This window comes from Lampris incognitus, chromosome 8 (genome assembly GCF_029633865.1).
Source record: "Lampris incognitus isolate fLamInc1 chromosome 8, fLamInc1.hap2, whole genome shotgun sequence".
Lineage (NCBI taxonomy): Eukaryota > Metazoa > Chordata > Actinopteri > Lampriformes > Lampridae > Lampris > Lampris incognitus.
In genome coordinates this window covers 2,380,025-2,393,919 of record NC_079218.1, presented here as the reverse complement: position 1 = coordinate 2,393,919, position 13,895 = coordinate 2,380,025, and the positions used below count along the sequence as shown (strand labels likewise).

At 44.2% G+C, this 13,895-nt stretch overlaps 1 protein-coding gene across 1 annotated transcript; it reads left to right on the top strand.

The window, feature by feature from the left end:
- The first annotated feature begins 1,918 nt into the window (after positions 1-1,918).
- lim2.1 (lens intrinsic membrane protein 2.1) lies at positions 1,919-13,895 on the top strand. Its single transcript, XM_056285358.1, has 4 exons — positions 1,919-2,093; positions 2,904-3,053; positions 4,052-4,186; positions 13,840-13,895. Exons 1-4 carry the CDS (start codon positions 1,919-1,921, stop codon positions 13,893-13,895), a joined length of 516 nt encoding a protein of 171 aa, XP_056141333.1.

The window sequence follows — 13,895 nt, the reverse complement described above, 5'->3', positions numbered from 1 at the left end:
AAACCATGCAGTCATCAGTATTACTTCAGCGTGCCAAGCTTTGACCGTTTCTGTTTTTTCAGCAGATTCCCAAATGACAAAACTGCTCCATGCCGATTGGCCAGCCGGCGGCCTGGCCTTTTGTCTCGGGCCCCTGTTTGTTGCGGCCCCAGTTCCCCTACCCGCTCAAGCGCTAGCGTTATTAGCTTGCTGGAAATCTGCCTGTCTTGGCATTATAGGATCTTGTTCTATTTTGTCAGGCAACCCCGTCTTCTTAAGCGGTCCCATAAAAGGGGTAGACTGAGGTAAGGTAATATTGAATGTTGTGCAACATGAAAGAAGTATTTGTGTCACAGTTGTTTTTCTGATTTTGTTATCTTTTTTCCTCTGTTTGTGTGAATCGTGCTTCATCTCCACGAGCTCTGCAGGAAACGTTGACGCTTCTTAGCTGCTGCTTAGTCATAAGGATCTGCTCAAAAGTCAGCAACGACTTTATTTTTCCTTCGTTACCATTTTTTAGATACGATGTTTTGTAAGACTTGAAATGAATGTAACATTGTAACCTACACGCCACCGGTTATTTTACTGAGAGCGGAGCGATGAAGACATCTTGTATAGCCACACCATGAACACGTGGATTTATTGGGCAGTTGGATATGGAGTTCAAATGCGAAAAAAGGAAGTGTGCATAGTTGCCTCCATTTTATGAGGATACATATAATCAGCGCGTTACTCGTTTCAATTTACAAATATATGTACATGCTGAAGTTTATGAAGCGTTGTTCGTGCTATAAAAAAAGATATGCCCAGACAGAGAAGGAGGAATCAACCCTTAATTCTCAGCAAATCTCTACCACACATTTAAAGAAGGAAAAGAAAAAGGACAATGCCTGCAAAAACCAAAACACACACACACACACCAACACACACACACACACACACACACACACACACCCACCATGCCGGAAGTCATATTAGTAGCTGTGCAGGTTTATCTTTCTGCTTCATGCCGTGGGGGAAATCGCTCTCTTGGCAAAGCGCCGCATCTTGGTGTAACCAGAAAGTGTTTTAAGTTTCTCGCTTCTGACGTGAGCCATGGAGGTTTGTCTGGAAAATGGTTTTTGTTGTGACTGATCAAAAGCAGTCACTTCCCACGGCAGTCAGGCGTCCACCGGCCTTTCTTGTCAGACATTTGGGAGGAAACCCGGAGTAGTGACAACGTGCTGAATGAAGCGAAAATATTCTCCATTCGGCAGTGCTCATTTAGAGGTTATGACGTGTGCGGTGATTTTCATCCTTTGTCTCTCTGCAATCCGTCTGTCAATTCCCAGTTTCCATTCATATGACATGCTATGACGGGCATTTGTGATATTGTTCGGGATTCAGTTGCCAAAACAGGTGTGCTTTGGGTTAAGATAGCCAAGGTGAATCTTTTCATGTTCAAAAATGAACTTTAGTCCACCAAAAATAGAGAGCTCTTCAATGAATACCCTGTTTGGGTTTCAGAAATTACATCATTATGCTTCATTTTTTGCTATCCTCCCCGGCAAGTGCATAAAAAAATCCTCCGTGAGAAAGAGGTGGCAGGAGGGTATGGCATCAGAGTGGAACAATGAGCGATAGATGTATCAGGTATCAAAGCTGTGCTGGACTCCCACACAACGGAGGCTGGGGGCCTGCAAAAAAGCGTGCCTATGTGATGCCTACCCACAGTGAGTGATCTCCCAGAGAACAAAGTGGAGCATACACACAGACAAGCAACCCACGGCTCAATCCACTGGAAATAATATGTTCATTACAACACAATTACTGACACTTACACCCTCTCTCCCTGAAGTGTGTGTGCGTACGATGAGAGGGGAGCCCCCGCTGACCCCTGATGCTAAGTGACCTTATGTCCCTGTGTGTGTGTGTGTGTGTGTGTGTTGGCAGGTGCAGGATGTACAGCTTCATGGGTGGAGGGTTGTTCTGTGCAGGCGTGGGGAACATCCTGCTGATCGTTTCCACAGCAACCGATTATTGGCTGCAGTATCGACAGTCCAACAACTACATGCACCAGGGCCTGTGGCGCTACTGTATGCCGGGGAAATGCTTCACACATAACGACAGCATTGGTAAGGACGGGACTTCAGTCACCGGATGTTTATGTATTTAAGTAAACCACGTGTTATATCTTTTGTCAAAAATTCAGCTGTTTGCTTTATGACTTCCATTAGGACATCAAAGAAGGTTGAATCAGTTCATCTGGATACAACGTACGTTTATTGACAGAATTATCAGTCAATAAATATTGTATTCAGATGAACTGATTCAAACTTCTTTGATATTCTGGATATAACATTAAACGTTTTATCCAGAAGATCAAAGAAGTTTGAATCAGTTCATCTGGATACAATGTTTACTTACAGAAGGATGTAAATAAACATTGTATCCAGATGAACTGATTCAGACTTCTTTGATTTTCTGGATATAACATTAAACGTTTTATCCAGAAGATCAAAGCAGTTTGAATCAGTTCATCTGGATACAACGTTTACTTACAGAAGGACGTAAATAAACATTGTATCCAGATGAACTGATTCAGACTTCTTTGATTTTCTCACCTGGATTATTGAGCATGCATCAAGGCTTCCATTAACACAATAGTATTTTGAATAGACTCCTGACACCTTGTTTTTCCTGAGAAATTTACTCTTTTAATCTAATGGAGTCTCCTCGTGATTAGCAGACTGAGCATTTTGTGGGAATTTTTGCTATTGCAAATTGTATTCTGATGGGTCAGTTTTCTCCAAAAAGCATTTGGTATTCAGGATCAAAATGCTTTATTTACATGGCCCACACAGGGTCACATAACAGACCATTCACTGCTGTTGACTTGTCCCGACCCCCTAGTGACTCCTATTAACCTTCGACCCTTCCAACAGCCCACTTAGACGCAACCCGCGCCCTGATGATACTCTCCCTTCTGGCTTGTTTCATTGGCATCATCATTGGTATCATGGCCTTTATCCACTACTCCTCCTTCGACAGGTTTGACAAAACCTTTGCTGCAGGCATATTGTTTTTCATCTCATGTAAGTTGGACTCTATTCTGTTTTTCTTGGTTTCTGACTAAGTTTTAAACATTTTCAGTATCTGTCAGCGTGACGTTACATTAAAAACCCATTTTGGCTATTGAGTAAATAGGATCTAGTTTTTGATCCCACCAGTTTAATAAAATTCTTGCGTTATTCACACAAATCAACCAGTGGTGCCATTGCAGAATTCCACCATGCTCCTGTCTAAAATGCTTTTATAACACTGTGTCAATGAGTCTAACGGGCATGCACTAAAGATAAGGTTTATAGTATTCAGTTGTGATCGATCTACACAGGTATTGCTTGACAACTACCTGGCGATATGTTTCATATTTTGCCCAAAAAAAACCAAACAAAACTGATGTGTTGCTTTGGTAGGTTACGTTCACTTTTTAGCAGGTGTACTAAAGAGTACGTTGCGTTAGCATCCAGACATCCAGAGTGACCAGTTATTCATTGAAGAGCATAAAGTTAGCGATCGAATCATTACAAAAAACCTTCTTGTCTTGGAAGCGTGCTTTTCATAATTGTTATACTCAAAGCCAATAAGTGACTCTGACCACAAACTAATGGTTGATTATTCATGAGCTAAAAAGTTGCACCGCGGTGAAATAAGCTGCAAAAAGAGAAGCGGTCATAGCAGCTTAACACAATACTCAGCTGAGAGAAAGTCTGTCTGTAGCCATGTCCACCATCCCTCACTTGATATCATGTACCCGTGTTTTACTGTGTTGTCATACCGGTTCACCTGTGTGCACGTGTATAGATGTGTATATGTATGGAGGTAAACTTTTATTTAAATCTACAGGCCGCGGCCTGTAGATTTAAATAATCCATCTACCTATTTACTGTGTCTGAAGTGATCATAAAGCAAAAGGAATATGTATGTTTTAAGATGCTAGTTGCAAAATAAAACACGATTCTAGTGCCATCAGATATATGGAATATGTTGTCACTCTACAGTGACCACTTTCTCTCATGCCTTCTTCCTTCAGGCTTTTTAGTCTTGCTAGCGATGGCTGTGTACACAGGGGTCATGATCAACTACTATGGGAAACGCTATGGAAACTGGAGGTTCTCCTGGTCCTACATCATCGGCTGGGTGTCTGTGGTGCTCACCTTCTTTTCAGGTAAACACCGGTAGACTAAAGCAAACCAATCTGCCTTCGGGTTTCCCTTTCAGCGGATGCACAACAAAGCCTTGAAACCACAGAATGTCAGGCTCATCAGAGATCAGCGTACCTGACTTTTCCAAACCGTTTCAACGCTTCTCCAAACAACACTGTTAGACACTGTAGTCGTTCAACACACACACGTTAGGAGATCTGGGTTTCAACGTCAAATCCCTCGTGAAATCATTCAATCTAAAATTAAGTGGAGGACCTCAGTGAGAGAAACGATGCAGTAAATCAAGATGGAAAAACGGGTTGTACATTTCACCCGGTAACATTTCCATCCACTGACAGATGTTCTTTTTTTTTATATATATATATATATATATATATTTTTAGTCAATGCATGAACAATATATCTGTGATGTCATGGAGAGTTATGCGATCACGTAAACCACAAGGCCTTTGGAATAATGCATCATTCATAAAGCATCATTCCTCTCAGTTCTGATTATTTGTCCTTCTGAGAGAACTGTGTGACTGTGGCATAACCCTTCGTCACGCAGGAACTTTTCATTCACCCCATGTATGTTTTGGAGACTTTGACTAGTAATATGTTTGGCATTATTTGTTAGCTACCGTACACTTGATACTGACCGGTATTGATGGATAAAGATGATTATGCCTGCAGAATGGTGTGACTCACTTCCGATGGCAGAAAATATTCAAAGCACACGTTAGTGCAGAGTCCATCAGTACGTGAATCCTCAAATTCCCTGCGATGTGTGTGCGCCCCTGCTGAAGTGCAAGCTAATTCTTTGGTCAAGTGGGCAAAACATTAGAAATATCAATATATTGGCATTGCCAAATTGGTTAACTTTTCCCTCGGCTTAATTCGGAGCACATAAGCAGATACTAACTTACATACGAGTAAAGATCAAGAGATGATGTGGATGTGGGTGGTGTAAAAGCTAGCCATGTGATGCTTGCCATACGTGGTTCAACGTGGTTTTGTATTTGGTGAGTCGTATTCGCCAGGCAAGCCTGTTGTATTATTCAGTTCTAAAAATGTATGCTACAATACACAGCACAGCTGGGTTGGATAATATACACTTTTATTGAATGTGCCTGTACCAAGCAGATTATGAACACTCCAAGGAACCTACATGCATTATTTATTTGATTTTTTGTAACTGAAAACAAGGCCAAGCAATCCACTAACTCCAATATAACTGCTGGATCTTAACATTTTAAATCAAGACTCAACAAATTATAAGATTATCAGCAAATACTGTATATCACCACTCCCAAGGTTGGTTGGTTTGTTTCCCTGAGTTTTTGTGTGCCAGTTCAAAATTGAACTCTGTCATAGATTTCTTTGGGCTCTATTCTTGAGAAACTGGGCACAAGCACAACGCAAGCGCCAGCTTGGAACGCTGGTGAACATGGGCGTGTCCAATATATTTTTGGTAATTTGGTGACCAGAGACTCAAGCACAGCCCTTACAGAGTGAGGCGGGTTGAAAAAGGGGTTGGATTAGAGTAGAGTAGAGTAGCATAGAGTAGAGTAGAGTAGAGTAGCATATAGTAGAGTAGCATATAGTATAGTAGCGTAGAGTCGCGTATAGTAGAGTATAGCATAGTAGTGTATAGCATAGTAACACAGAGTATAGTAGAGTAGCGTATAGTAGCGTATAGCAGAGTACAGTATAGTAGCGTATAGTAGAGTATAATATAGTAGAGCAGAGTAGCGTATAGTAGAGTAGTGCAGAGTATAGTATAGTTTAGTATAGTAGTGTAGCGTATAGTATAGTAGAGTAGAGTAGCGTATAGCAGAGTATAGTAGCGTATAGCAGAGTATAGTATAGTAGCGTATAGTAGAGTATAATATAGTAGAGCAGAGTAGCGTATAGTAAAGTAGTGCAGAGTATAGTAGTGTAGCGTATAGTATAGTAGAGTAGTGTATAGCAGAGTATAGTAGCGTATAGCAGAGTATAGTATAGTAGCGTATAGTAGAGTAGTGCAGAGTATAGTATAGTATAGTAGTGTAGCGTATAGTATAGTAGAGTAGAGTAGCGTATAGCAGAGTATAGTATAGTAGCGTATAGTAGAGTATAATATAGTAGAGCAGAGTAGCGTATAGTAGAGTAGTGCAGAGTATAGTATAGTATAGTAGTGTAGCGTAGCGTATAGTATAGTATAGTAGAGTAGCGTATAGCAGAGTATAGTAGCGTATAGCAGAGTATAGTATAGTAGCGTATAGTAGAGTATAATATAGTAGAGCAGAGTAGCGTATAGTAGAGTAGTGCAGAGTATAGTATAGTATAGTAGTGTAGCGTATAGTATAGTATAGTAGAGTAGCGTATAGCAGAGTATAGTAGCGTATAGCAGAGTATAGTATAGTAGCGTATATTAGAGTATAATATAGTAGAGTAGCGTATAGTAGAGTATTGTAGAGTATAGTATAGTATAATAGTGTAATGTAGCATATAGTAGAGTTGCGTATAGTATAGTATAGTAGAGTAGAGTATAGTAGAGTATATTAGAGTAGAGTAGAGTAGAGTAGCGTATAGTAGAGTATAGCAAAACTTTAATGTCCCTGAGGCTTTACAGATAGTAGTCCAACACAAATACATACAACATCATAATACAAAAACTCAGCACAAGATCCATATCTCCCACACTATCACCATGAATCATGGGAAAAAGAAAGATGAGATGACATCCGGGGTTATAGTTTGTTTAAGAAAACCCATAGCAGATGGAACAAAGGACAATCTGTATCTATTAGTGCTACTTTTAGGGAGACTAAACCTCCACCCTGACGGAAGCATCTGGAACTCAACATGGAAAAGATGTCGAAATAGTCTGCACCTTTGTGATGACCCTCACTTCATACAGGTGCTGAAGGTCATCAAGAGTAGCACCAGTAAACTTAACAGCACAGCTTGACAATATTTTCCAGTTTGTTCCCATTTTTAAGACTAAGACCGCCAAACCAGCAAATCACAGAAAAAGAAAGGACAGACTCAATGAAAGAAGAATAAAACATTTTCATCAGTGTCATGTCCACATTAAAACGTTTCAACTTCCTTAGAAAGAACAACTGTTGATTTGCCTTTTTACTTATAGCATCTGTGTTTGCATCAAAATTAAGCTTCTTGTCTAGGACGGTGCCCATATATTTTTCCCAGGAAGTCGAATCAGTTCATCTGGACACGTTTATTGAGAGAAACGTTTCATCATCATCTAAGTGACCTCTTCAGTCTCAACTGACTGCAGGTATCCCACCCTTATAAACAATACAGTGGCATAATGACTCAAACCGGAACAGTTGCATCACAACTGAAACCAGCGATCGGTTTCATATGCAAATTGCTGTGAGCGTTAACTAGAGTTAAAATGGTCATGTGTACTATTCACAGAGGATTGGGGAATAGTTGCAATCACAGCATTGCAAGATGGTGACAGATGTACTCTTAGCCCCCCCCTCCCCTTGGTTCAGGGATGGTCGTTCCCTCTTCACATAGATGGCCTCTTTGACTCCCCGTTCAAACCAGCGTTCCTCCCGATCAAGGATGTGCACATCCTCGTCCTTGAAAGAGTGGCCACTGGCCTGTAGATGGTGTAGACTGTGGATTCCTGGCCTGTAGATGGTGTAGACTGTGTAGCTGGTGTAGACTGTGGAGTCCTGGCCTGTAGATGGTGTAGACTGTGTAGCTGGTGTAGACTGTGGAGTCCTGGCCTGACGTGTTAGCTCTCCTGTGTTGTGCCATCCTCTTGGCCAGCAATCTATTTAGTTTCCCCAATGTCGTGGCAATCCAAGTCACGGCAATCCTCCCGGCACTTAACAGCGTACACTATATTTCTCTGTTTGTGCTGGGGGACCCAATCCTTGGGGTGGACCAAATTCTGGCTCAGCGTGTTTTGGGGTTTAAAAGCAACCGAGACATGGTGTTTGGAAAATATGTGATTAGTGAGCATGCGTCAAGACCCAAATACTCATACTGCTGCGACTGGCTCACCCTTAATCACACATAGTGCAGGGACAAGAGGAAGGGGTCTCATCCAAAAATCAATAAAGATTTCCTTGGTCTTAGCCACATTTATTTGGGGGGAAAACTGGTCACACCAGTTAACAAATTCATCAAGGAGTGGGCCATGATCTTGCTCCACACCCTGCAGAAGACTCACGTTTGCAGAGTCGTCAGCATACTTAAGGACAGATCTTGATACATGGTTGCTCTGGCACTCATTTGTATATAAAATATACAGGGCTGTGAAAGCACACAGCCCTGAGGGGATCCCGTGGAAGATGAGCGCTTACTGGACAGGGTTCCATTGACCTGGACCCTCTGATAGCTGATCGCTAACAAGTCAGTGAGCCAACATACTGTACTAAAATCCATATTAAAATTAGATAAGAGCATGTTTGCAAGAATATGTGGCTGAATATAATTAAAAGCAGAAGAAACATCAGTGTGCATGTTCTTATTTCCCTGCAGGCGCCTCAGTACAAGATTTAACAGAGTAGCTGTAGCTTCCTCCACTCCCCTCATTGCCCTGTAGGCAATATGTAAGGGGTGCAACATGTCATGCACAGTGTGTAAAATGTCAGATTTCACAATATGTTCAAATGTTTTCATAACAAAGGATGTAAGGACCATGGGGCGATAACCATTCAGAGGCTTAGGACACTTAACCTTCGCTACTGGCACCACAATAGATTCCTTCCACATGGTAGGAGCTTTCTGTTGTTCCAAAAAGGACTGGAAAATATATGAAATAATACCCCACAGTTGCCATGTACAACACTTCAATAATTTCCCCCCTATACCATCAGGACCAGGGCTTTTCCTCTCTTTAATACGACCATGGGGTTTACACAGAATCACCTCATCAGTTTTAATCTTTCAGCCTGCAAGCCCATTTCTAATATTAGAAAGCTCATTGTTGAAATCATAGATATCAAACCTAGAGTCTTCTGCCAAGTCATCATCAGGCTTCTCAGGATAAAATACTCTTCTGTCCTTGTTCTGCATCCCAACTGTGGAAGCCAACCCTGAGTTCCCTTTATTCAGCTCGCCCTCCACTTTTCGTTTATACCTGGTTTTAGCTAGCTTCATCTGTCTTTTAACAAGTTCATGTGCCTCTCTCCTTTCATTATTATCTCCCTCATAATAAGACAGCTTCTTCTGACTAAGAGCATTTTCTAGCGATTTGCTAATCCAGGGATTATTATTTGGGGAAAATAGTACATGTTCTGTGAGGAATCGCCATATTTTCACAAAAAGAGACTGTCTGTGAGATCATCTAAGTCAGAACATGAGTCTTTAAATAGATCCCAGTCAGATCATTCAAAGCAGTCCTCCAGTTCCAGTATAGAGTCTTTATTTTATTTTTTACTACTTTATTGATCCCTGTGGGGAAATTCTTTCTCTGCTTTTAACCCATCCTAGCTGTGTAGCTAGGAGCAGTGGGCAGCTGCCGTGCAGCACCCCAGGGACCACCTCCAGTTGGTCTTGCCATGCCTCGGTCAGGGGCACAGACAGGAGTACTGACCCTAACATGCATGTGTTTTTGATGGTGGGGGAAACCAGAGCACCCGGGGGAAAACCCACCGCAGACACGGGGAGAACATGCAAACTCCACACAAAGGACAACCTGGGATGACCCCCAAGGTTGGAAAACCCCAGGGTTCGAACCCAGGACTTTCTTGCAGTGAGGCAACAGCGTGAACCTCTGGGCCACCATGCTGCCCAGTGTGCTGCTTCAGTCCAGACCGGAATGACTCTGTGCTCAATTTCCCCTCTTCAGGGCCAATGGATAAGTGGGGGCCAAACGGTCCAATACTTTACCCCATCTTGTTGGACAGGCGATGTACTGGAAGAAATTAGTCAAGTACTTAGTCATAGAACAATGATTAAAATCTGCCATGACAAAAATTGGGTGCATCGGGATATATAGTTTGTAGATGCTGCACAGATTGACTAGTGTTGCTGTCGCGTTATCCACATCGGCCTTAGGGTGAATATATAAACAACTATGACAGGAAAGGAAAGGAAAGCCCAGAAAGTTGAAGCAGTTCATCTGGAAGCAACGTTTTGTGGGAGAAACGTTTCTGACCTGCAGTCAGTTGAGACGGACAAAGTCACTTAGATGAAACCTCTCTCCCACTAACCGTTGTGTCCAGAAGACTGATTCCACTTTCTGGGAACTGTGACAAAAAGCTGCGGAAATTCACGTGGCAAAGAAAACAGGCGAAGGGAAGTGGATAAAAGTTCAATATCAAGAGTACACACGACCACAGTTTTGCCCCCCCCCCCCCCCCCGTGATTTGCCAGTCAGGTGTGCATCACGAGCCAGGCGCCAGGGTTGGCCAAAACGTTCAATTTCAAGATCAGCGTCAGAGTTGTGGTCTTTAAGCCATATTTAAAGTACTCTGACAAAAACGTTGCACTTGTCTGTAGTTCATCTATTCTATTCCTCCAAGTATGACGGAGGGTAGAGCAGTAAGATGCAGCGGCTGTCTCGGTAGTCTCCGGCGCACGCCGCGCCTCCTTTACCCGGCTTCCTCGGTCCAACAGTCCTGTTCCTAGCACAGCTGGCATTCTCTACAAAACCTTTCCGGATTGCGGGTGGAATTACAATTCCAGGCCCCACTGCTGCTGCGTTAAGAGTCGCGGCACTGAAGAGAAATCAGCCACAAAAAGTGCCAGAAACACCAGGAAACAACGTGCCACGTCCACGCCACAGATGGCTCGACAATTTAACAGCAGGTACATAAACCGACAAACAACAGACGTGCAGCGCCCGGTTGGTGCAGGCTTCACCTTGGCCACTCAAATCAGCCCCTCTCATACCCTGTGCACTGTGCTGTCCTGTACACTGCACTATGCTGTACACTGTACTGTGCTATCCTGTACACTGCACTACGCTGTCCTGTACACTGCACTGCGCTGTCCTGTACACTGCACTGTGCTGTGCTGTACACTGTACTGTGCTGTCCTGTACACTGCACTGCGCTGTCCTGTACACTGCACTGTGCTCTACTGTACACTGTACTGTGCTGTCCTGTACACTGCACTACGCTGTCCTGTACACTGCACTGCGCTGTCCTGTACACTGCACTGTGCTGTGCTGTACACTGTACTGTGCTCTACTGTACACTGCACTGTGCTGTGCTGTATACTGTACTGTGCTCTACTGTACACTGCACTGTGTTGTGCTGTACACTGTACTGTGCTCTACTGCACACTGCACTACGCTGTCCTGTACACTGTACTGTGCTCTACTGTACACTGCACTGTGCTGTGCTGTACACTGTACTGTGCTCTACTGTACACTGCACTACGCTGTCCTGTACACTGTACTGTGCTCTACTGTACACAGCACTGTGCTGTCCTGTACACTGTACTGTGCTCTACTGTACACTGCACTACGCTGTCCTGTACACTGTACTGTGCTCTACTGTACACAGCACTGTGCTGTGCTGGACACTGCACTGTGCTGTACACTGCACTGTGCTGTCATTGCTGTGGGCAACTAATTCCTCCTCGTTTAACTTGTTTGAATGGAATCCGGTGGTAAATTCTTTCCCTCCACCTTCTTCTAATGAAATGCTCCATTCCTACAGATTGTGAGAAAACAAAAGTTGAAGTTGCAGGCAAGACAAACCTTATCAAACAGCCTGGCTGACAAGTCTTCCAGACTGCGTCCGGTGTTCTCACGTCGTGCACAAGTCTGCAAGAAATTGTCAGTGGACACCACAGTCGGCCGGAGTCTGACACGGGAACGGGTTTTCTCTCCGATCCCAGTCCCGTGAGTCCGTACAAATGAAACCTCTTGTCCCGTTCCGCTCACGGGATGGACGGGGAACTTGACTCCCGACCCCAGAGAATTCTGGGGGGATCCCGGTCAGATGCCGGGCCAGCTTGTACCGGTGGATGCATGCTAGCCGGACCAACAGATATTCACTTTGCTAAATGAGGTTTAATTTTCCATGCGTCACGATGAGCGTCACGCTGTCGTTGATTCGCATCAAATCCAGAAGCCACGACGCGGCGTTGTTTCCTGATGAGCGCGCTCTCACGGCTGCGTGCAGCTGCTTCTCCCTCTCTGCTGATTGGTTTATTTCAGTGCACCGGCTACAACATCCGTTAAAGACCATTTGGACGCATGTTCCCGTGCGTCCTTGCCGAGACTGCTGCACGAAACAACTGCACCTGCGTTTGCACTGGTCAGGAGCAGTTTCAAGCCCAAAGTGGACGCCAACACGGTCCTGTGCCAGTGGACCCGCAGTAACCAAGCCTCGCCTGCCCACGTCGACACGGGCGGCCTCCTGTGGAGCCACAGAACTCCAACTGGGCGCAGACGAGGACGAGTCATCTTGCGCCCTTGGTGCCAATCACCAACGTTGTAGCGCCCTTTCTGCTTGTTCGCTTGCGCAACATTTGACACAGGAAGGAAGGAAGGCCAGGCAGTGAGCAGTTACACGTTTAGTCCCACAGAAACGGCAAGGCCCAGAAACTGAAATCCCCATCTTGGAGTTGTCATTGAGTGTGAATGCCATGCCATGTAAAATATGTGCAAAATGAATAAATATAATATGCATACATTTACATATTTGCACATGTAAACGTCCACGTGACTCTGTCTAGTCAACTACAGCCTAATATTTAGGCCTCGCTGCAGGATGCAACGGGGAGGGTGTAGCGTGTTAGCTTGTCCTGTAAACGTGTGATTTAGGATATTTAGGCCTCGCTACAGGAGGCAACAGGGAGGGTGTAGCGTGTTAGCTTGTCCTGTAAACGTGTGATTTAGGATATTTAGGCCTCGCTACAGGAGGCAACAGGGAGGGTGTAGTGTGTTAGCTTGTCCTGTAAACGTGTGATTTAGGATATTTAGGCCTCGCTGCAGGATGCAACAGGGAGGGTGTAGCGTGTTAGCTTGTCCTGTAAACGTGTGATTTAGGATATTTAGGCCTCGCTGCAGGATGCAACAGGGAGGGTGTAGCGTGTTAGCTTGTCCTGTAAACGTGTGATTTAGGATATTTAGGCCTCGCTGCAGGATGCAACGGGGAGGGTGTAGCGTGTTAGCTTGTCCTGTAAACGTGTGATTTAGGATATTTAGGCCTCGCTGCAGGATGCAACGGGGAGGGTGTAGTGTGTTAGCTTGTCCTGTAAATGTGTGATTTAGGATATTTAGGCCTCGCTGCAGGATGCAACGGGGAGGGCGTAGCGTGTTAGCTTGTCCTGTAAACGTGTGATTTAGGATATTTAGGCCTCGCTGCAGGATGCAACGGGGAGGGTGTAGCGTGTTAGCTTGTCCTGTAAATGTGTGATTTAGGATATTTAGGCCTCGCTGCAGGATGCAACGGGGAGGGTGTAGCGTGTTAGCTTGTCCTGTAAATGTGTGATTTAGGATATTTAGGCCTCGCTGCAGGATGCAACGGGGAGGGTGTAGCGTGTTAGCTTGTCCTGTAAACGTGTGATTTAGGATATTTAGGCCTCGCTGCAGGATGCAACGGGGAGGGCGTAGCGTGTTAGCTTGTCCTGTAAACGTGTGATTTAGGATATTTAGGCCTCGCTGCAGGATGCAACGGGGAGGGCGTAGCGTGTTAGCTTGTCCTGTAAACGTGTGATTTAGGACTCACCTGCCTTTCTTTTCTAGGTATTTTCTACATGTGTGCCTACCGGATGCATGAATGCCCCAGGAACTCCCACTAA

Bases quoted from the DNA above. Each gene is read 5' to 3' on its own strand.
- lim2.1 (XM_056285358.1), top strand. From the start codon at position 1,919: ATGTACAGCTTCATGGGTGGAGGGTTGTTCTGTGCAGGCGTGGGGAAC. The intron at 2,094-2,903 runs GTAAGGACGGGA...CCCTTCCAACAG, and splicing joins CACACATAACGACAGCATTG to CCCACTTAGACGCAACCCGC. The intron at 4,187-13,839 runs GTAAACACCGGT...TTTCTTTTCTAG, and splicing joins GGTGCTCACCTTCTTTTCAG to GTATTTTCTACATGTGTGCC.